Below are 23365 nucleotides of genomic sequence, written 5' to 3' on the forward strand. Positions count from 1 at the left end.
TTCACATTTTCTCTGCTGACGAATTTGTTCTCTGCTGATATCGGTAGTGCGAACGCTTCAGGTTCTTTGTATTGTCCCCCACCAATTAATTCATGACAGATTGATTGAGACATAACTCACTACAAGTGTGAGTTTCAGTGAAGTTTGACACTCAAAAGTTTATTATCTTCGTCAAGAGTACTTACAATACTGTTGGAGGCAGATTGTTGCATGATCGAGTTCTCAGATCTAGAAGTGACTCCTACATTTTCTCTATTTTCTATTGCCTGGAGTCGTATGAGAGTGACTTGTGTTTGCTATTTTGCCTCTTCTTATACTGACAGATGTTGCTACCCAGTTGATCAAAGAGGTTATGAGACGCTTCGTAAGACATTGTGGTGATGTTTATTTTTACAGTTGCTTACTTTTGTAGAGGATATTCACTTATCGGTTGAGCACCTTGGTGTGGTGACTCTTCCCTCTTCAAGTATATTAAGAGGATGCGTTCTACTTCAGTCCGATGTTTCTTGGGCAAGTCTTGCAGTAGAGCTTGTTCGTTTATGCGATGATGCGATAAGCGGATTACGTAGCGCAATCGGCTAATTCAATACACCTTATTAGTGGGGGAGACTCATCAAAATGCCTCTCTTCTCTCCACATACTCGGTTCACCATCTGACACCTTGCCTTAGTATTGTGCACGCGTGAATCATTGGGTTCATGCAGGCTTCTTATCATCAACATCATTTGCTTGGTTTGTCTTCACTTGGTCGATTTCTTCAGCTACCTTATGCTGGGTCACAAATGACACCATCAGGATTTCTAGTTCTTGGCATTTCGTCCTTCCAGCAGGACTTGGTGTCACACCTTGATGATCATCTTAAGAATATTCATCACACACTCGGATGATGTGAGTACTCCTCTTGTATACACAGAGTACACTCTAGATACTTTATGCTATACCCTTTGGAGACTGCTCTTCTGCTTATTGGCATATGTGAGCGAATTGTGAAGACAATCTATAACCAACCTGTTAGCTATGCTTTGTTGAGAGAAGTTGATGCTCCGCAGCCCTTATCAAAGGACCATCTGTTGTCGAAGGACCAACATAACTATAAAAAATTGCATCGCTCTTTTGGCCCTCTTCGCTACGTCGCAGGGGTCACATCTCTTCGTGGTCGTGTTGCTCTTGTCAACGGACCACCTCAGGTGCCAAACACTCGCTCACCTTAGGAGAACCGGATCACCTCCAACCTTAGTGGCTTCGCCTTGGCTATATCGAAACTCCTTAGGCGGCTTGCTACACCTCACATCTTCATGGGTGATGATTCTCATATTGGTGCTTCATCAGCGGCATCCATACACCACGCTCTTACAAACTCTGCTCTCCAAACAAAAGGACTGACACTGAGCTCCATCTCATAACCTGACTTCATTACTTTGCTACCTTGCACAAAAACTTTTAAAGGATGCTTGCTCAACATCATCTTCTGCCGGTTTGAATCAAACCTTCTTCTAGTTGGTGAAGTCTCAACGAGAATGTCAAGTTCGTTTTAGTGGGGGAGAATATGATAAACTTTATTCGTCACTGGCCGAAAGTGATGCATGTGTGTGTGCATTGTGGTGGGGCTTATAGTGACATGCACATTGCTAAGTGAAAAACACATGTCTTGGCTATGACATGCAGTGGTAGTACGAGACAATGCAATATTGCTCATATGTAGCTCAATAAGTAAGCATTAGTATGCATGTTACATAAATGCATATGCTCAACTCTATGCCACAAAAGCCTTTTCGGTCACCCACAATCATGTGCCATGCTTCGGGGGTACTACACCACCCCCGACCCATCTCAACTTCATGCCAGCAAATAGATAACATTTATGCGAATTTCATGTGTCACGATCGAGTATTCTCCGACATAACCATATATAGGGAACACATATGTGAAGTTAGAACACAAAAAAAAGTTACTTCATCTAGAGTGTCGTGTCGATGCCTACATGAGCGCTCTCAAACTTCGTGACTGCATATCTCCATGCACATTGAGAATTATAGAGTCATGATTGAAATCTCGTTGGCATATTCATATGTGAGGAAGACCATGATGTGGTCGTTTCGACAAAATACAAAGTTTGTATTCGAGAACATCATTATGAACAAAAATAAGGGACCTTCCTCTTGCTGGCGAGGTCAGCGCCCACAATACTTATATAGGGGACCTTCCTCTTGACTTGCATTGGGGCACCATCGTATAGTCTTCAGTGAGCAACCCCTATTTCTCGTGAGTAACACATTAGATTGCATGAAGGTGCTCACAAGCATGCAAATTCTTCATTTGGGTATTTCAGGCATTTACATGAAACGCTTTTGTCGTTCGTCTTACCGCCCAACCTCGTACTCTTGCTAGGGTCTCGACGAGTGCATGTCGAGTGATAGTGATTCTTTTTCGCTAAAGAGTTTCACTATGTCATACTAGCAATTGATTTTGGTTTGGGGTCAAAAGACCTTAGGTGAAATACACTATAGACTAAGCGAGATCCATAGGTGTCGAAAATCAATATGCCCTTGGTTCAGTGCATTTCAAAAATTTGATGCTCAATTTAATGTCCGTGACGATCATTCAGATGAGTAACTTGCTCTGTAACCCGGGTGCGCTCACAGATGATGCACCTGTCCCTTGTTGGTTTTTAACATCGCCTCGATCTATTCTACCACGTTGCTTAAAACATTTTTACTGTACTTATATAATATATATATGTTTATAATTGGTTTTTACCAATGACTTGCTTCTAAGGCAAGATACGTGCGACACTACCCAAACAACCCACCAAACTCAAGCGACGACAATATGCTCAAAGCAATCTTAGCATCACTCCAAACCAAAGGCACGAAATGCTAGGTTCCTTGGAAAGCGGGCGGGAGGCAGGCTCTCTAAATTAGGGCGTCGCTTTCGGTGATCCCATCCCACCCACTAAAAGAGTAAGAGTGGAGCCCGCCCACGGTTGAAGACGGATATTTCCATTCCGAGAATATTCCAACCCATCGAGCCAAGCCATCTCTAAAGCCGCCACCCACCCATAAAACACACACAAATCATCATAATAATAAAAAGAACAGGAAGAAACCGCAGCCCACCGCACGTAGTTTCGAAGGGGCACCCCACGATACTATGACTCCCTTCCTTTTCTTTTTCTCTGAGACAAGAGCGAGAGAAGGGAAACGAAGAAGCAGTAGCAGGCAGAAGAAAGGGAGGAAGAGGGGAGTGCTCTGCAGACGAAGGCCACAGGTGCGTAGTTCGTTCCTTTTGCCCCCCCCCCCCCTTTCCCAAATAGCGGTACGTAACAAAGGATATTTTTTTTCCTCCTCGTTCCCGTTCTCCCAAAGGGCAAATCGAGATTCGTCAACAGAAAATCCCTCTTTCTCTTGCCAACATAAGACAAGAAAGAATGAGACAGCCCCTCCCTCCCCCTTACATTTATTCTCTTTCCTTTCTTCTCGAGGAAGCATTTCTTTGGCTTGGGCCCCTTCTTCTTTCCTTTGTTTTTACTTGTTTTTTATCTCTCTCTTTCTCTATCTGGTTGTTAGTGAGTTTGATTGTGATCTGATCTAGTGGGGTTAGGGATTTGGAGGAGGAGAAGAAGATGGCCAACATCGACATCGAGGGGATCCTGAAGGAGTTGCCGAATGACGGGCTCGTGCCCAAGACGAAGATCGTGTGCACGCTCGGGCCGGCGTCGAGGTCGGTTCCGATGCTGGAGAAGCTGCTCAGGGCAGGTATGAGCGTCGCTAGGTTCAATTTCTCGCATGGCACGCACGAGTACCACCAGGAGACCCTCGACAACCTCATGATCGCTATGCAGAACACCCAGATCTTGTGCGCCGTCATGCTCGACACCAAGGTTTTTGCCTTTTCTTAGTGTTCTTTCTCTTTCTTTGTTTTTTTTAATTAAGTCCAAATGATTGTTCTTTTCCTTTGGATGAATCTTCTTGGGTTTCTAACCTCTGCTTTTGAAATCGGGCAGATGAAAGTGAATCGGGAGATTTTGATTTGTTAATTCCTCTTGATTGAGAGCGTCTAGGACCTCCAAGTATTGTTTTTCTTTCCTGAAAAAAAAAACATCAGTTTAGGAAGATCTATTTTTTTCTTTTGCTTCTATAGATTGAGGGAATGATACTCCTCCCGAAACTAATCATCATTATTGTCATCTTCGTTTTAGTTGTGCTGTCTACAGCCATCGATGCAAGTAACAAAATTTTCGAGAAAAAATCATGAAAAACATTTCATTAGTTGACAATGCTTTGGTGACATGATTAGTCAACGATCATCTGATTCTGTATAGATATCTATTCATAATTCAGGTTATTTTCTCCAAAATTTTATGATTATATCCTCTTTAACCTAATCGTTCATGGTTTCTTGAATGAACAGTGACGATACTCTGAGGACTTCAGTTCCTGGATTTTTCTTTATATGAAATTGAGCGTTGAGGCTTACAAAAACCATTGACATATATTTCCTCTCCATTTTTTTGTTTTGACATTCATCATATGGGTTGCTCTGGTTGCCAATGCTTTATCTTGGGACATAGCTGCTGTTATGAAAACTGATAAGCGGTTTGTGTTGAGTGGCTTGCTGACATGAGATGTTCATAGTGTTACTGGATATTTTATTGTCGAGTTGAATGGCTGGATTAGTGTCTTGGAAATGAATTGGCTACACGATATTATCACATGAAAGATGCTTCAACCTCTCTGACTGTCGAAAGGTTTCTTAAAAAATTGAGTGCTTCCTGTGTTAGCATTTTTACTGTTGAATATTGTTGTTGAATATTGTTGTTAGCCTGCATATTTCTGAAGACTTAAAATTTTTCAATGAATAATATGGAATTTCAAGTGGCCTTGATTGCTAGTGAAGTTTTTGCTTAATGTAACTGTGGATCCTCTAGAAATAAGATTTGTCATTGCCGCCGTATCCACCTCTTCTCCTCCTGGTAAAACTTTTTGGCTCTTAGATTCGGGTGCATCCTTTCATATGACCCCAAACATTTTATCTCTTTCCGAGTATTCTAAAAATGTGTCACCTTCTTTTGTTTTGACCGCGGATGGTACTTCTCTCGAAATTAAGGGAATTAGAAATTTTAAAACCCAAAACTTCTTTATTCCAAAAATTAGACTTATACCAAAATTAAATTTAAACTTGCTTTCCGTTTCTCAACTCACGGACCTTGGGTGTAACATTCAATTCTCATCTAATAAATGTTTAATACAGGATCACCGGTCCGGGAGATTGATTGGGGAAAGCTCTAGGAAAGGAGACTTGTACTATGTGGACTTTTTTCAAATTCCTAAAAACACCTTTTGTAATGTAGCCCAACATAAAGACATAAATGTTTGGCACAAGAGACTTGGCAATCCCAACATTACCAAGTTATCCTATCTACATTTTGTTAAAGATCTTTGTAAAAATACTTTGTCTTGTAATAGTTGTATTCTTGGAAAAATGAGAAGTATACATTTTGAACCAAGAACTATGTTTAGTACTAAACTTTTTGAAATTATTCACTCGGATGTTTGGGGATCGACACCTGTTATATCCAAAGGTGGTTTTGCTTACTATGTGATTTTTGTGGATGATTTTTCACGATATTGTTGGATATATTTTCTCAAACATAAGCATGAAGTTTTTTCATGTTTTAAAACATATCATATGATGATAAAAAATCAATTTAATAGTAATTTAAAGATATTTAGGACCGATTCCGGAGGTGAATATCTCTCTAATGAGTTTAAGAAATATCTTGAGGATTGTGGCATTGTCCATCAAAGATCGTGTCCTAAGACCCCACAACAAAATGGTTTGGTCGAAAGAAAGCATAGGCATATCATTGAAACCACTAGAACCCTTCTAATTTCCCAAAATATTCCTAAATTTTTTTGGGCCGAAGCGGCTCTTGCTTCCGTCTATCTTATCAACCGACTTCCATCCAAAAATTTAGATAAAATTTCTCCCTTTAAGATTCTATATGAAAAAGAGCCCGATTATAATAGGTTGAGAGTTTTTGGTTGTAAGTGCTTTGTTCTTACCGATAAAAATGATAAACTCTCACCAAAAGCCATTCCTTGTGCTTTCCTTGGCTATTCGGAAACTCAAAAAGGATTTCGATGTTATGACTCTAAGAATGATAAATTATATGTTTCAAGCTATGTCACATGGGTGCGGGTGCGGGGATGTGGCAGGGGCAAAAATGTAAAAATAAATAAATAAATCTATATATATATATATATATATATATATATATATATATATATATATATATATATATGTATATGTATATATAAGGGGGTCCGGGGTTCCCCGGGTTTTTTCAAATTTCATTTTATATACAGCTGCATAGCGCACCCATCTCGTCAGGAGAACAGTGAATACTAACCTGATGCGGGTTTTTTCAAATTTCATTTTATATATAGCTGCATAGCGCACCCATCTCGTCAGGAGAACAATGAATACTAATAGCCAGCAAGGCTACCACCATCATTATCATTTATTATGGAGAGAGAAAAGCCTTTACGAAAAAGAAGATCAGCAAGGCTACCACCATCATTATCATTTATTATGGAGAGAGAAAAGCCTTTACGAAAAAGAAGATCAGCAAGGCTACCACCATCATTATCATTTATTATGGAGAGAGAAAATCCTTTACGAAAAAGAAGGATCAAGGCAGGAGCAGCAGAAGTTGTCAGCAGATTTTTTTTTTTAAAAAAAATTCCGCAGCCCATTTCATAGGGCAATTTTTTTTTTTAAAAAAAATCCAAAAAAAAAATGGACCTAAATGATCCTGGTTGCGGTCAACGCACCCAGGATTGGGTTGACCGCACCCGGTGCCGCACCCGCGTCGAGTCGCGTCGACGCGGGTGCGACACTTTGCTAGCCGAATCCCTGTGACATAGGTTTCAAGGAATGTAACTTTTTTGGAAAATGATAGTGGTTTTTAAAAAAATGAATCTCATTTAGAAAATGCCGATTACTCCTTTCTTTTTGACCTTTTATCTAAGGATGATGATATTTCTAGTGATGATGAATCAACATATAATAGTGAAAATGAAATGGTTGTGATCAACAATAACTCTAACCCTTCTACCCCTCAAGAAGAAAATGTATCTAGAGAACCCATCACTTATTCTCATAGAGATAAAAGCACCTTTAGGAGTGCTATTGAACTATATAGTGAACCTAGTGAGACTATTTTCATTCATGATTCTCATCCTAGGAGAACTGAAAGAACTAGAAGGACTCCCTCTAGATTCATATCTTTTGATTCTTTCTCTCTTAAATATCGAGCTTGTTTGAGTGCCATTCACTCTTATTTTGAACCAAAATTTTTTGGAGAAGCCAAACAATGTACTGAATGGAGAGAAGCCATGGAGAGTGAACTCAAAGCTCTTAAGAAAGCTAACACTTGGGAATTTCAATCTCTTCCCAATGGCAAGAAAACTATAGGATGTCGATGGGTGTTCAAGGTCAAGATTAAGAGTGATGGTTCTCTTGAAAGGTATAAGGCTCGTCTTGTAGCTAAAGGGTATAGTCAAGAATATGAGATTGACTATGAATAGACATTTGCTCCAGTAGCTCGTATGGTTACTGTCAGATGTCTTATTACCATTGCTTCAATTCGAAAATGGAATATTTACCAAATGGATGTCAAAAATGTCTTTTTAAATGGAGATCTTAATGAAGAAGTTTACATGGATGCTCCACCTGGTATGGAAATCCCTAAAAATAAAGTTTTTCGTCTTCGTAAAGCTCTTTATGGACTGAAACAAGCACCCAAGGCTTGGCACGATAGATTTAACAATGTAATGACTAAAAATGGTTTCACTTCATGCTATACTGACACTGCATTGTTTGTTAAGAAATCTGTTGCAGGGATTGTTATATTATTGTTATATGTTGATGATATGTTAATAACATGTGATGATATCAAAGGAATCAAGAGCATTAAATCTATTTTGACTTCAAGATTTGAAATGTCAGACTTAGGATTTCTGACATATTTTTTGGGAATTGATGTTGCCTATTCTCAGAGAGGCTATTTTCTGTCTCAAACTAAACTTGCTTGTGAGATTCTTGATAGATCAGGAATCACAGATGACAAGGTCTGCGAAACTCCTGAAATAGTAGGTTCAAAGATAAAGATTGATGATGGGATTCTCCTAAAAGATCCCACACCTTACCGACAACTGGTTGGATCCCTAATGTATCTCAGCATTACCAGGCCTGATATTTCTCATGCAGTACATGTTGCTAGTCAATTTCAACATGCACCTACTACAGTCCATATGAGCACCATCCTTCGCATCATCAGATACATAAAGGGTGTAGTAAACAAGGGAGTATTTCTATCTTCTACGTCTGAATTAAGTTTAATTGCTTATACTGACTCTGATTGGGGAGGTGACACAAATAACCATCACTGCACCACTGGTTTCTGTATTTTTTAGGTGAATCATTAATCTCTTGGAGATGCAAGCAACAACAAAAAGTATCGCTTTCATCCACCGAAGCTGAGTATAGAGCCATGACATCTACTACCATGGAGATTGTTTGGATTCGCAACTTGTTGGTAGATATGAATATTCAAGTTCAAGGGCCTACAAAATTATGTTGTGATAATAAAAGTGCAATCTACATCGACAAAAATCACACATTTCATGAGCGCACGAAGCATATCGAGATGGACTGCCACTATGTTCGTGAAAAATATTTAAGAAAAACCATTGACCTTCCTTATGTTACATCATAATATCAACTGACAGACTTCTTCACCAAGGCGTTGTGTTCTCCAAGATTTAACTTCCTTCTTGGCAAACTTTCGGTCGTGACACCCTAAGTTTGAGGGGGGGTATTAAAATATTATGTCTCTTTTAACTGTAAACTGAAATACCCATCAGGGGTATTTCAGTCCTTTTACTCAATAGGTGTCAGCCACCCTAATGGGCTAACATTTTTACTTTTTCTTTTTTTATTTACTTTTGCCTTTTACTCCTTTTTCTTTTTACACTTTTTTTCTTTTTGACTGTTGTGAAAGGGACAACTCCATATAGCTGTTGGAGCTGCCCCAACAGTCACAAATGTGATCCTTGGGTGCAGCTCCAACAGTCATATTGAGCTGCACCCTGTGGCTTCTTTTTTGCATTATAAATAGGCTTTAGTGGCCCTTGTAAACATATCCTTTTTTGTGAGTGCATATGCAATAACAATGCTTTTGTAAAGCCCCTCTTGGGAACTTATGAACTGAAGTTCATTTTGTTTCATGCTTTTGTGCATGTGTATCCGTGCCTTCGTGCACTTGTGAGTGTTCTCTTTTGTGCCTTTGTGCACTCTTTGTATTTCTTGTATTGTGGTGTTACACATAATCTCTTTTTATAGAGATTTTCACAATGCTATAGTGAACTTCTATAAAATGAGTGTTTACTAATAGTTTAACATATTGCTTTAAAATGGTTCAGGTTTGTTATTGTTCTTATTATATAGTGTATGCCCAAGTAATGGATCTGAAGTAATCAACTTATTGTAATGTGCCACTGCCAGGTGACCAACCATCATTATCATCATCGTCATCATTTTGTTATTATTTTTTAAACCAAGTAAAGGCAAGTTTGGATGTTCATTATGCTAAAATATATGGATATTTAAAAAAACTGTAACTATGTTCTGTTTTGAAATAATGGTACTGTCATTTTAATATATGCAATATAGTATCATCATGTTTGTGGAAGGAGATGGAAAGATTGTGGACATAGGTAGTTTCCTATTTTTATGGGGAGAAAGGAGCCAACTAGTACACTATTGTCAAGGAGAGAGAAGGAAGAGGGCAATAGTTTCTTATTTTAAAAATTTACTCTATATGTTGTGTTATTACTTCCCATATATTTAGTTTTTACCTAAATGCTAACCCGGCCCACTTCCAAAGAAAACCAATAACTTACCCGTTTAGGTAAGACCTCTCTTTGTGACCATATCATGAAAAAAATGCTTACATATATAAAATCTAATTTCTTTATATAACTATGTGAGCCGAGTTTAATCGGGCTTACCGAGCTTATTCGAGCTGAACTGCTTGTTCAAGCTTGGCTCTTTTGCGTGTACCGAGCCTGTATACCGAGCCTGAATCCTTGTTCAAGCTCGACTCATTTATTTTTTTGAACAAGTTCAAGCTGAGCTTAAACGGGTCGAGCCCGAGCTAGATGGGCTCATTGTCCATCCCTACTCTTGACAGCTGCCAGTGCTAACAAAGTCTTGATAATAGTTATATGTGAACTGAAGCAAGGTCTCCACAAAATCTATTCCATATGGCTGACTATACCCCTTTGCTATAAGCTATGTCACATGGGTGCGGGTGCGAGTTTGCGGCACTTTCAAAAAACTTGGGTGTGGGGTGTGGCAAAAATATAAATATAAATATAAATATAAATATATATATAAAGTTCAAAAGGTGGACATAAATGACTCGGGTGCGGTCAACGCACTCAGGGTCAGGTTGACTGCACCGGGTGCCGCACCCGCACACGCACCGATGTCGTGTCGCGTCGACGCGGGTGCGGCACCCAGTTGGCCGAGCCCCTGTGACATAGGCTATAAGATGAGCCTTATATCTTTCAGTTGATTCATTACCCATAGTTTTGATCTTATACACCCATTTGCACCTGACCACATTCTTCCCTTCTGACAAATTGATTAGCTCCCAAGCCCATTCTCTCCAATGCTTCCAATTCTTCAGCTAATTGCCTTGTACCACTTAGGAATATTTTGGTTCATGATAAGACTGAATTATGGCTAGAAAGGCTTAGTGAGTAGTAGAGAAAGAATCATAGAAAATAAAACGAGTTGGTAGAATGGAAGGTTGAGAACTTCTACGTACCTGAGGAATAGAGGAGGTTCAGGTGCTTGCTCGTCGAGATCAGCTTGGGGGACATTGGGACTTGGCTTTAGCAAAGATTCACTTTCCTGTTCATACTGCGCAAGGAATAACTGAGAAGGAACACCTAATGGTCTCCTTCTGTAAGTAATCCATTCTTTATCCTTATCTTTCTTTAAATCTTCTGAGAAAGGGACTAAGAAAGAAAGGGTAGACTCTTGGTCCTCAACTTAATGACTATTCTTATAGTATGGCATGTGCTCCAAAAATTCTACATGCCTAGAAGACCGAACTCTCTTACCAACAAGATCATAGCATTTATAATATTTCTGCCCTTTTAGATATCCAATGAAACAATACTTGAACAATTTTGGGGACAAGTTGCCTTTTTGATGATGAGGAAGGACAAAGTAAGTACTACCAAAGACTCAACAAATCATAATCAGGTTCCTTACCAATCAACTTCTTATATGGAGACTCTTTCAACAACTTTAGATGACATCTGGTTTATCAAATGTGCAGCAACTCCCATTGCTTTCGCCTAGAATTCCTTATGCATGCCATTATTGAACAACAAAACTCTAGTAGTTTCAAGAATATACATATTTTTCAATGAAACATATGTTTCAAGATCATAGCATTTATAATATTTCTGCCCTTTTAGATATCCAATGAAACAATACTTGAACAATTTTGGGGACAAGTTGCCTTTTTGATGATGAGGAAGGACAAAGTAAGTACTACCAAAGACTCAACAAATCATAATCAGGTTCCTTACCAATCAACTTCTTATATGGAGACTCTTTCAACAACTTTAGATGACATCTGGTTTATCAAATGTGCAGCAACTCCCATTGCTTTCGCCTAGAATTCCTTATGCATGCCATTATTGAACAACAAAACTCTAGTAGTTTCAAGAATATACATATTTTTCCTTTTTGCCATACCATTCTATTCTTGAGTGTGGTGACATGACCTTTGATGTACCATACCCTTCTCCAATAAGAATTCAAACATATTCATACCTACATACTCTCCCCCTGAATATGATCTCAGGGTCTTCACCTTATCTGCAAATTGAGTCTTAACATAGACATAAAATGTTTTAAAGATGTCAAACAATTCACTCCGAGATTTCATAAAATATATCCATGTATATCTAGTAAAGTCATCAATGAATGTCACAAAATACATGGACCCACTTTTAGACTACACTGGGAATAAACCCCAAACATCAGAGTGAACGATTTTAAAGCAACAACTAGACTCGACTACTCTAAGGCTAAATGAGAGAAAATGACCCTTGGACAACCTACAACTCCCACAACACTTGACCTTATCTAAAACACAATATGTACAACTGCTCTCCAAAATACCCGAGTACAACATATACTGCAACCTAGAACTAGACACATGCCCTAAATGGTGATGTCACGATAGATGACTCCAAAACTGCAACACCCACATCACCTCTGATGACTTCCTCAGATTTCTGGTCCAACTGGTCAAGAAAATACACGAGGCCTCACCTATGGCCAGTTTCATTTGTCTTCCCTAATGACCAATCCTTCACAAGTCCTTCCATTTGTCACAAAAAATGCAAAAATTCAATCAAGAAAAAAAAATTCCACAGTTGTTGCATTGCAAAGTAAAAGTCCTAAATTGACTTGTTTTCTTGCCTTAAAGCTCGCAGGTCCCACATAAGTTGATACTACTACTAAAATCAACAGCTACCAAATCCCCACGTCAAACATGCCAAACTCAGAAGGTATGTTGACGTCAACACCTTAGGTTCCGTGCCTGATTCAGGTGGGACTAGAATGGCACCTCTTTTGCCTTCTGGATGCTCCCACAATGTCCTCTCTCTAGTGCCAATATGTCTCTGATACCATATTGGACAACGAGAACCCAATCATTAGAGAAGAAGAAGAAGAAGAAGAAGAGCACTCAAAAGAGTTAGGGCTTCATTACTTTCAAAAGAACGAGAATATACAACATATAGGGGTAGATCCCCCCTTGCTACACAAGAGGACAAAATAGTTGACTAAGGCTCTTCATGTATGGAAATGCCCCTCAATAATAAACATATGCACACAGTTTCGAGGGTAGCACAGATACATGTAATATGACATTCCTTAACAGTACGGTACACCCATGTATTGCATGAGTCAGTTCATATCGGTGTGATAATCATACCAAATACGATATAGGTGTTATGTATCATATTGTAAGATACAATTTTATACGAATCTGATAACACTGCCTCTAGGCAATTTGATGTTGTCCCATAATCAATGCTATGCTTAGTTTGCATGTTGATACAAAATATTGGATTTCATTTTCAATGAAAGCTGCAAGCTTTCACATTTAGCCAGCTAAATCACATGTTCTTTGGTGCAGGGCACCCGTATGCATGGTATAGGATATGAACACAGCTGCTTTAGGCATAGTTGGCAAACCCGTGACTCAGACTCAGATCGCCCGACCCTTGACTCGCGGATCAGCGGGTCGACTCGGTAACACGGACGGGTTAGGACCTAAATTTTTTAGTGTTTTTTTTAATAATACCTTAAATATTGAATATAACACTATTTTTCTACAATATGAATGTAAATAATCAAAATCCAAGGCCCAAGCAGCAAATTCACCAAAATCAAAGCATTAAAGGACAAAAACTGCAAGTGCATATAAAAAATAGATAAGCTTCATAATTGCACATGCCAATTTAGCCCTTAGCAGTTAGCAGTGTGCAGTATGCAGTATGCACATTGCAGTGATTGCACACAGACAAACAAAATTGCACAAATATCACTTTGTAGATTTACATTATTTACAGCAAAATGAAAAAAATAAAAAAATATTCACACAATGCACACACAGACATGGTACACAATAAGGTGAAAAACACCCAAAATGTGCATCGGCTCAGAGAGAGAGAGAGAGAGAGAGAGAGAGAGAGAGAGAGAGACTGTTGCTGGCGTTCGTCAGTGGCCGCCGGCAGTGGTGATGGTGGCAGAAAATGGAAGGGAGGTACCGGAGGCAGAAGGAGGGGAAGAGTCGAAAGACTCGAGCCCCGTAATATAATTTAAAACCGATTCATCTCGGAATGAACCGACATGCGTACCGGTTTGGCTCGCTGAATCGGGTCCGAACAAGTATGTTTGAAACAGTCTTGGATCGTCCGATCGAGCACTGACTTGGCGAGTTGCCGAGTCAGTGCCGAGTTGGGTGATTCCTGAATGATTCCAGCCCAAACCTGGTTAAAACAGGTTTGGGCTGGATCGGCGGCCCAACTGCTGGACGATCCGATATGACTCGGACGATTCCCAAGTAGGATCACTGAGTTTGCCAACTATGACTTTAGGTAGGTCATAATCTCCTTGTTGGTTTTGGTTTGGATAATGCATATTGATTCTCTGAAATGATTTTTGTTCAGGGGCTTTTATATGTGGCTCAAACATGCCTTGGCAGGTTTTCTTCTTTATTTATGTGTGAAGTCCATGGTTAAAAACTTGAGTGGTAAACCCAGTTACTTGGTTCGACTCGGTCATTTACTGGGTCAACCCAGTGAATAACCCAGAAATGAACAAAACTCGGCCGAGTCAGCTGAGTTTTGGCATGACTTGGCCAAGTCAGCCCATGACTCGGCCGAGTCATACATATATATTATATTTTCTATATAATTACATATATTATATGAAATATAATATAAATATTATATATATTATATATAAAAATATGGTTATGCATATATTTATAAAATTATACATTATATTATAAAAAATATCATATAATGCATATTATATACAATATATTGGTAACATACTATAAAATATACATAGTATATACATATATTTATATATTTTATATAAAATATAAAGTTAACATGACCCGGCAGAGTCACAGGGTTTTAAAACTATGGTGAAATCCATTGGACTTCTTATGCACACAATATCAAGTTCCTATGCCATGACTGTGACTATAACATCACCGTATTAACAGTATCTCATTCCTAGTGGACTTTTCTGATTGAGTGCTTTTAGTCATTCAAGTTGATTTTATTTTTGCATTAGGTGCTTATGCGTCTTCCTGTTTTTGTCATGGTAAAACTTTATGCTGCCACCATTATTTGTTTTCTCCTTTGGTAATCTTAAAAATATTTTTTTGTATCAACACAATCTAGAGATTTTCTTTAGACCTCTTTCGCTTTGCTGGGGTTGTGCAGACCCCTACCACTACCAGTGCATCAACCAAATAAAACAAGGAATGAAGAAAAATTGCAAAGAATTAAGACTAGGGAACCACTTGGGTGGTTTGCTGTCCTTGTATTTTTCTGACCGGCCAGTGATCATAAATAATGGTTGGAGGTGCAATCCACAACAGATGCTGGCTCCCAGTCATTTTCTGGCCATTGAGGTGTTGGAAAATTATTGGAAAACAAACAAAAGAAAAAAAAAAGACAACAAAAGAAAAAAAGATACTATCCACATTGGATGATACCCACTTGACCCGAAGTAAAAATCAAATAACGAACAAAGTTTTTTCATCGTTACTGGGTCCAAAGGTACCTCCTGGATGTTTTCCATCCATTGGGTGGCTGAAAAAAGAAAACAGAAGTTTTTTGGCTGTTTCCTCGCTACCAATGACCCATACCACTTGAAGAAGAGACTGAGGCAGATGGCTGGTTTTCCAAATACTCAGATTTTAGAAAAAATCTTGTTTTTGAAACCTGGTTTTCTGCCACTTAAGCAGTGGACAAACAGGTTTTACTTGGTTACGATGAAAAATGCTCAAGAACCACGTTAATGGAAGTATGTGTTGGTGGAAGAGAAAAAGGCATGGACATTGCAATTAAGTTATCTTGCATCATGATTGAATATGTTATTCTCCTTGCATGATGGATCACATCCAGAGGGGAAAGTGTAGCTAGTTGAACCTGGTATGGTGGTTGGTTTAGCTGATGCTCAGTTGAGGAGCAACAACCTTCCTTTGAGAGGCTTAATCATTCGATCTAGTTCGATCTCAAAGAATCTTCTAGTGTTGTTTTGAACATTGATTTAGTTGGATTAGCACTTACCTTTCTGATTTTGATAAAATGGAATGCTCTTACCAAATAGTGATTCGTTCTTGGTTCTCTTATCACCTTTCATTTGATCTTCTATTATCTCTCAATTAAAATAAGATTCTTAATTGAAAAAGATCTTCTTGAATCGTATGTACTTTTTCAACGTGTGGTACCTAGGGGTTGAAGTGAGTGAATGGGTCAAGGTTATGAAGCGTTCACTTGGTGTGTGTGTGTGTGTGTGTGTGAGAGAGAGAGAGAGAGAGAGAGAGAGAGAGAGTACTCCGTCTGGCTCAGCAACAAGCAAATACAATTTCATCATGATTGTAGTCAGGGTGAAATCTACTGGACATGACATTTTTATGAAAAGTAGATGGACATGTTTACATGTTTAATTGTTCAAATGTGTTAGATATCATATATAACTTTTCTGCTATGTCACATGGACTCTTCTAAGATGGCACCCGCACCCGCACCCGCACCCGCACCCGCACCCGCACCCGCACCCGCACGGGGCGGGTGCGACACTTGGACACAACTTTCTTTGTGTTAGGTGAAGTCAACCACACTCAGCTCCATTTTGATCCAAAAGTAGATTCCGTTAATCCTAATCAAGTCTATTTTTATCTATATTATATATATAAATATATAAATGCACACAAATAAGCATAGTGTTAACTTAAAACTGTTAAAAATTATATATATCCTCTCCGCACCTCCGCACCCAAGTTTTTTTAAAGTTCCGCACCCGCACCCGCACCCGCACCTATGTGACAGTTTTTCTGTATTACAAGCACAGTGTAAACGGCAAAATCTCGTTTTTCAAAAACTTGCCAGAATTTGAAATTTTTTCATAAATCTTGCATTTTTTCGGCAAAATCTTGACAATAAAAATATAAATTAAAAAATTTAAATTTTATTTTTATAAGAAAATGTTAATAAAAAATATTAAAAAAAATACATAGTTTTTTCATAATAAATGGCAGTTTAAAACGTAAATATATGTTTTTTCATAAATCTCGCGAGAAATTGCTGTTTTAAACTTTCAGGCAATATCTCATGATATTTGTCACTATGATTACAAGTTACCATGTCAAGAATCAAGAAGTACAATTTTTAATTTAGGGACACGGTGTTGTCCTTGTCCAACATAGTCATGGTCAGTGACGTACTGTGATACCCTAGTGTGACATGTTAATGTGGGAGGTAACGTGTCCTTGTGAGCACAAACACATAGAGAACTTATCATTATTTTGAGTAATGATTGTTCATGTATGGAGCTGTAAAACAAAAGAAATATGAAGTAATTAAGATGGATCTTTTTGCCAAGTTAGGCATTCTTTCAGTTCTTCTTTAAGCCTAGGCTTCGGATAGATCTTTTGCAAAGGAATGAAGATAGGTCTTCAGCATTTTGGAGTCTGAGGCTGCGGGTGTGATTTTGAAGGATGGTCTGTGGGTTTTTGTTAATTTTACAGTATTTCAAGCTTTCAGGGCATTCCTAGCTAGTTTTGTTTTGATATATTTTAAAATTATATTTCTGTTGAAAATCCCTTTGTTGCTAATTTTACTAAATTCAGAATATATCTGCACATGATTTTATTTTAGTAGTATAATTTTTTGATGATATATAAATTTAAGAGTCCCATATCTTTTCTTGACTCAAGATCCCTCTGCTTTCATTTCCCAGGGCCCTGAGATCCGAACAGGCTTTCTGAAGGATTCAAAACCAGTCCAGCTGAAGGAGGGTCAAGAAGTTACTATAACTACTGATTACAGCATCAAAGGTGATGAAAACATGATTAGCATGAGCTACAAGAAATTGCCAGTAGACTTGAAGCCTGGAAATACCATCCTTTGTTCTGATGGTACCATCACTCTTACTGTTCTTTCTTGCGACCCTGAGGCTGGAACAGTGAAATGCCGATGTGAGAACACTGCTGTCCTTGGTGAGAGAAAGAATGTAAATCTGCCTGGTGTCGTTGTGGATCTCCCTACGCTCACAGAGAAGGACAAGGAGGACATATTGAAATGGGGTGTACCAAACAAGATTGACATGATTGCACTGTCATTTGTTCGTAAGGGATCTGATCTTGTGCATGTTCGAGATGTTCTTGGGCCACATGCCAAACAGATACAGTTGATGTCAAAGGTCTTTCTCTCTTCTTTCTAGTTGTTTTTTCATGCATGCATAGACGTTTTTGGCGGCATATCTTTTCCTTTCAAATTTTGGATGTGAGTTTGTCTCTCGTGTTCATTATTCAGAGAAGCTATACTGAAAAGGGAGTATCTACTGCAGTGTGAGTATACCGTTGTAACTAATTGTGCTGCATCCTTTTGACACTGTAGGTAGAGAACCAGGAGGGGGTGATCAATTTTGATGAAATTCTTCGGGAGACAGATTCTTTCATGGTTGCTCGTGGTGATCTTGGGATGGAGATCCCTGTGGAGAAGATATTCCTGGCACAGAAGATGATGATCTACAAATGCAACCTGGTAGGGAAGCCTGTGGTGACTGCAACACAAATGCTCGAGTCCATGATCAAGTCACCCCGTCCAACACGTGCTGAAGCCACAGATGTAGCAAATGCTGTCCTAGATGGCACTGATTGTGTGATGCTCAGTGGAGAGAGCGCTGCTGGTGCTTACCCAGAGCTTGCAGTCAAGATCATGGCTCGAATCTGCATAGAGGCTGAATCTTCGCTCGACTATGGTGCCATCTTTAAAGAAAGGATAAGGTCGGCACCTATGCCCATGAGCCCTCTAGAATCTCTTGCCTCTTCAGCCGTGCGCACGGCAAACACGGCCAGGGCAACACTGATAGTGGTGCTGACGCGTGGTGGCACAACTGCAAAGCTAGTTGCAAAGTACAGGCCTGCAGTACCAATTCTGTCTGTGGTGGTTCCGGTCCTGACAACCGATTCTTTCGACTGGACCTGCAGTGATGAAACCCCAGCAAGGCATAGCTTGGTCTACAGGGGCTTAATTCCCATGCTGGCTGAGGGTTCCGCCAAAGCTACGGATTCAGAATCCACAGAAGTCATCTTGGATGCTGCACTGAAATCTGCTTCTGAACGGGGCCTGTGCAAGAAGGGAGATGCTGTTGTTGCATTACACCGTATTGGTGTTGCGTCGGTGATAAAGATTTGCCGTGTGAAATGAGAGGGGCTTACCATGAAGATGATCTACAACTTCGTTTCCCCTGTCCTTTTTTATTTCTGTCAAGCTGGTGAAGATGAATCTACCATGAGCTATATACCATACTCGTGTTTTTATGCTGTTATTGTTGTTTTGAAAGCGGCTTTAGACGTTATAAAGACGGGATGGAGGTCTTTCGTTATTTTGTGGTGGTTTTCACATTAACTTTCTTATATGAAGGCGCTTCCTATTTGTTGTTTCTAGCGAACAGATTGTCTCAAAATATTTGTCCGTTGGGTGCTGCTTGGCATTCGTGATTAATTTTAGCTGTCCTAGCCTCCGAAAAATCGAGAAGCTCGTTAGAGGGTGGATAATTCTTAACGATGATGTTAGTTCGACGAACGGGTGTGGTTGAAATTGAATCCCTTGGATCTTGTGTATGAAGGATTAAATTTAGCGTTTTGAAGGAGATTCGTCAATTTCAAATCGTGGATTCTCAAAATCTGATCCATTCTTTCGATACCGAGGTTATTCAGCCGATAAGCGCTTGGAACCTATGACTGCTGTGGTTCATCAAATCAAAATAGAATTGCATGTCTTTTATGTATTAATTGGTTACTCTGTGAGATGGATCGGATCTTTCATTTCATGCTTTCCAATCAGTTAGTCAAATTGGGATTCCCTAAACGAGGAGGTGTTGGGTTGATCTCATCATATACTTCCAACCTTTCCAACTTCCCGTCTATCCATGCGATTTTGTACTCGGCTGTCCCAGTTGATTTCCATCCTCATTTGCATTCAAAGCATCCTCTTCTCTCCAATTTCGAGTAAATTGACAGACCATGTTTCAGGTGCAGCCAGGAAGCACCCCAAAGGGGTTTAGCTTAAATGGATGGGACCTAGGCCGCTAGGCAGGTGGATTAATGTTACGTTTCAAGTGGGCTCAGGGTGAAACTGGTTCGAACCTAAGCTAGGTTAGGTCGGTTAAGTCAAAACAGGGTCTAGGTCAAAAAATGGGTTCTAGGATTTTTGATAAACTTTAGAAAAAACTCGATTTCTCCTAATTGGCTGAACAAAAATGGCTCGAATTTGAAGGGTAGTTAGGGGACACATAGGAAAAGACACTGTAACAAACCGCAAGGTCAAAGTTCAATTGGTTGAAGATTTATGAGTTTGTGATCATACCATAGGAAATTTTCTCGGGTCTAGTTTTCTGTTTTGATAGATTTTAGTAAATAGAGTGGTTTTCCTAATTGGTTTGGAGTTTAGGTCTGATTTTTGAATGGTAGCCTAGGGACATATGGATTGAGTTAAGGTTCAAATTTGAAAACTAAACTCATTCTAGTTAGGGAGATATGACCTAAGAAAGTCAAGTTAAATTCTGCAATTCTCAACATGCAGAATGAATTGGGTTTAACTATATTTGGCTTGGGTCAAGAAGGTTCAGTCAACTTGAAAGTGACCTAAATGGGTGTGTAAAGGTATTTAGGATTTTGTACGGTTTGATCACATACTCATAAATCCTCAACCGAGTGGAGTTTGACCCCGTGGTTTATTGTAGTGTCTTCTCCCACGTGTCTCTTAGTTACCTTTTAAATTTCAACCATTTTTGTTAGCCAATTAGGAGAAATCACATTTTTCTGAAAGTCTGTCAGAAATTATTGAACATGTTTTTGATCTAGACCCTGTTTTGACTTCACTGACCTAACCCGAGCCCAGTTTCAAACCTAGTTTCACCGTGGGCCTACTTGGAATGTAACAAATGTTGCTGGGTCAAACTGGATCATGTTTTGACTTAACTGACTTAACCCAAGCCTAGTTTCAAATCTAGTTTCACCTTGGGCCCAATCAAAATGTAACAACTTGGTATCAAAGTGAAGATCCATTAAAATGCCGCCTAAGCAAAGCTAAGTTAGTCCACTAACGATAAATTCCAAAGTCATTCGCAAGTTTGGTGGAAGGACTAACACCAAATCCAGTGGTGTTCTCAAGACTGAACTCGAAGCATGCTTTCAACGAGCCATCAATTTGACGCAACAAGTTCTAGTAGACGTGCGAGACACCTGACATCAAATGCAAGACATCCGAAAATGGTTAGAATTCCTTCGCAAAGGGGTTGAATTTCTTGTGGTGAAGCATGACGAGTTGGAGGAGGAGAACACGCAAGGTATTGTTTGCAAAGATTTTCCAAGAACAGATCTGATGCTCATGGATGTAAAGCTTGATGGTGCCCTTGTCGAACCTGTAGAGGCAAAAGTGCAACGAGATGGTGTTCCACTTTAACAAGTAGAAGAAATCCTTTCTCTTTTTCCCTCTCTCTCGGAATTAAACCCACTTGTTGCGATAAATGATATAAGGCATTGTATAAGCCTAACAATTTTTTGCAATACGAGTTTATGGTACACCTTAGATGGCCTCAATGGCAAGGGTAGAAAGTGAGACCAAGGGCATAAGTATTGCCTCAGGATACCCACTAGAGCTGCATTCAAAAAAGGACCCTGAAGGGAGCCTTTACTTCTTAGTTGCAAAGACCTATGTATCATGCATGAGGTTTGGCCCAAACCCACTTCAGTAGGTGCATGCAGAAAAAAATTTAGGAGAGAAGTTCGAGACAAGCTTTCCCATGTCTAAAATACGATCGACTCGATGTTTGCATTCATGGTGGATAAAGACCCTTGGGATGATAGTGATGTGGGAGGCAGAATCGACTACAATTTTGTGTGCATGAGAGAGCTTCAAACGCCAAGCATCGCGAGAAAGGAGCTTAGCATATGGGCTAAGCCATGGATACTAACAAGGATGGCCGACCCACCCTTCAAGGACCTCATGATAAATGTGTTCCCAGTTGCATTAAGGTTCGACTATCCCATCAGCCCCTGTCTCTTTTCTTCCCATCCCTTTACTCAAATCTATGTAGCCTTGAGAAGGTTCCTTGGATTTATCGTAGATGGTCAAGGATACAAAGATGATATTAGAAGCATGACTACCCCTTGAAAGGTAATGCCTTCGCTTGATTTGAAGGAGTCGAGCTCGCTTTCATGAAGTTCAAGCAAGCCATGTGCAAGGCCGTGCAATCACCTTAACTGAAGTCTCCAAAGTGTTTGTTGTAGAGGCCAAGGTGTGTGATATCGGGAATGAAACACAATTAATGATTGCGAATTCCGATCTGGGTGACATCGTGAATGGAATCCATTTAAAGCTTGCAAATTTCGATCTAGCTCATTCAAGGATGGAATGCTAATTGATGGTTTTCAAAAGCCCCACCAACCGTGCCAAAGCCTTACCGATGTACGAGAAGAAGGTGATCAATTTTGCACTTGTGGGAAAAGGAACGTATCTCCACGGAAGGTGATTCATGAATCACATCAACTACAAGCGCATGAAGTTATCCATAAAGCAAGGTGTTATGACCCTTCGTCAACACCAATGGGGTGCTAAGATGATGATGTACAAAATCCTATCCCAAGGCAAGAGTGGCCTTGGAATCATAGTGGCGCAGCGAAAAGAGAAAATCAGTGTGGGTGTTGTTCCTCGTGACTTGAGCTCAAATCTCAATGCAAGCATCCTCACGAAGAAAATGCAACTCATAGTGTTTGGATCAAACCCAAGGCAAAAGTGTGCTTTTACCTTCATGTTTGAATATCTTTTTCGAAAGCCAACTCTCAAAATATTGCCCAAGTGACTAGGCAATTCTCAAGTGGAAGGGATGATACAGTCCCAAATTCTATCATCACCATTGGGGTGATCTAAGGCATACTCTAAACTCCTATTGCGATAATTCGTTAGGCTTATACACTGGCTTACATCATTTAACTCAACAAGTGAGTTCGATTTCGAGAGAGAGAAAAAAAGAGAAGGGATTTCTTCCACTTGCTAAAGTGGAACACCATCTCATTGTACTTTTGCCTGTGCGGAATCAACAAGGATATAATCAAGCTTCACATCCATGAGAGTCAGATCGGTTTATGCACAATCTTCACAAATGGCTCCTTACACATTTTAAGTGGGTCCGACGATCTTTAAAGGAGGGAATCAAACACGAAGGGAGGGGATGATGCGGTCCCAAATTATGCGGACTTAGCCTCTGATCCGAATCCATTGTCTTAAGATCTCAACATAGATCCAAGTTCAATGCCCCAATCATTAGAAGATGATGCATTTAATGCTACATATTCAGAAAAACCAGATCCAGTTCGATGCTAGTTGAAGTGAAGCAAGGAGAAGAGTAGATAAACAATGATATACTTGTCTTCAACAAGGCACCCCAATGG

The 23365-nt window shown here is 39.5% G+C and overlaps 1 protein-coding gene across 2 annotated transcripts; it reads left to right on the plus strand.

Moving 5' to 3' along the window:
* The first annotated feature begins 3098 nt into the window (after positions 1-3098).
* On the plus strand, positions 3099-19359 carry LOC149818247 (pyruvate kinase, cytosolic isozyme-like). Of its 2 annotated transcripts, none has more exons than XM_089985864.1 (4): positions 3099-3267; positions 3601-3880; positions 17647-18108; positions 18306-19359. In XM_089985864.1, the coding sequence occupies exons 2-4, from the start codon at positions 3623-3625 to the stop codon at positions 19116-19118; spliced, it is 1533 nt and encodes a 510-aa protein (XP_089841990.1). In that variant the 5' UTR covers positions 3099-3267; positions 3601-3622; the 3' UTR covers positions 19119-19359. The 2 variants fall into 2 exon arrangements, with proteins under 2 accessions (XP_089841990.1, XP_089841991.1); XM_089985865.1 differs by having other exon boundaries at positions 3162-3267; positions 3592-3880.
* The last annotated feature ends 4006 nt before the right edge of the window (positions 19360-23365 follow it).

The sequence above is a fragment of the Nuphar pumila genome, chromosome 13, assembly GCF_984573655.1.
Source record: "Nuphar pumila chromosome 13, dmNupPumi1.hap1.1, whole genome shotgun sequence".
Lineage (NCBI taxonomy): Eukaryota > Viridiplantae > Streptophyta > Magnoliopsida > Nymphaeales > Nymphaeaceae > Nuphar > Nuphar pumila.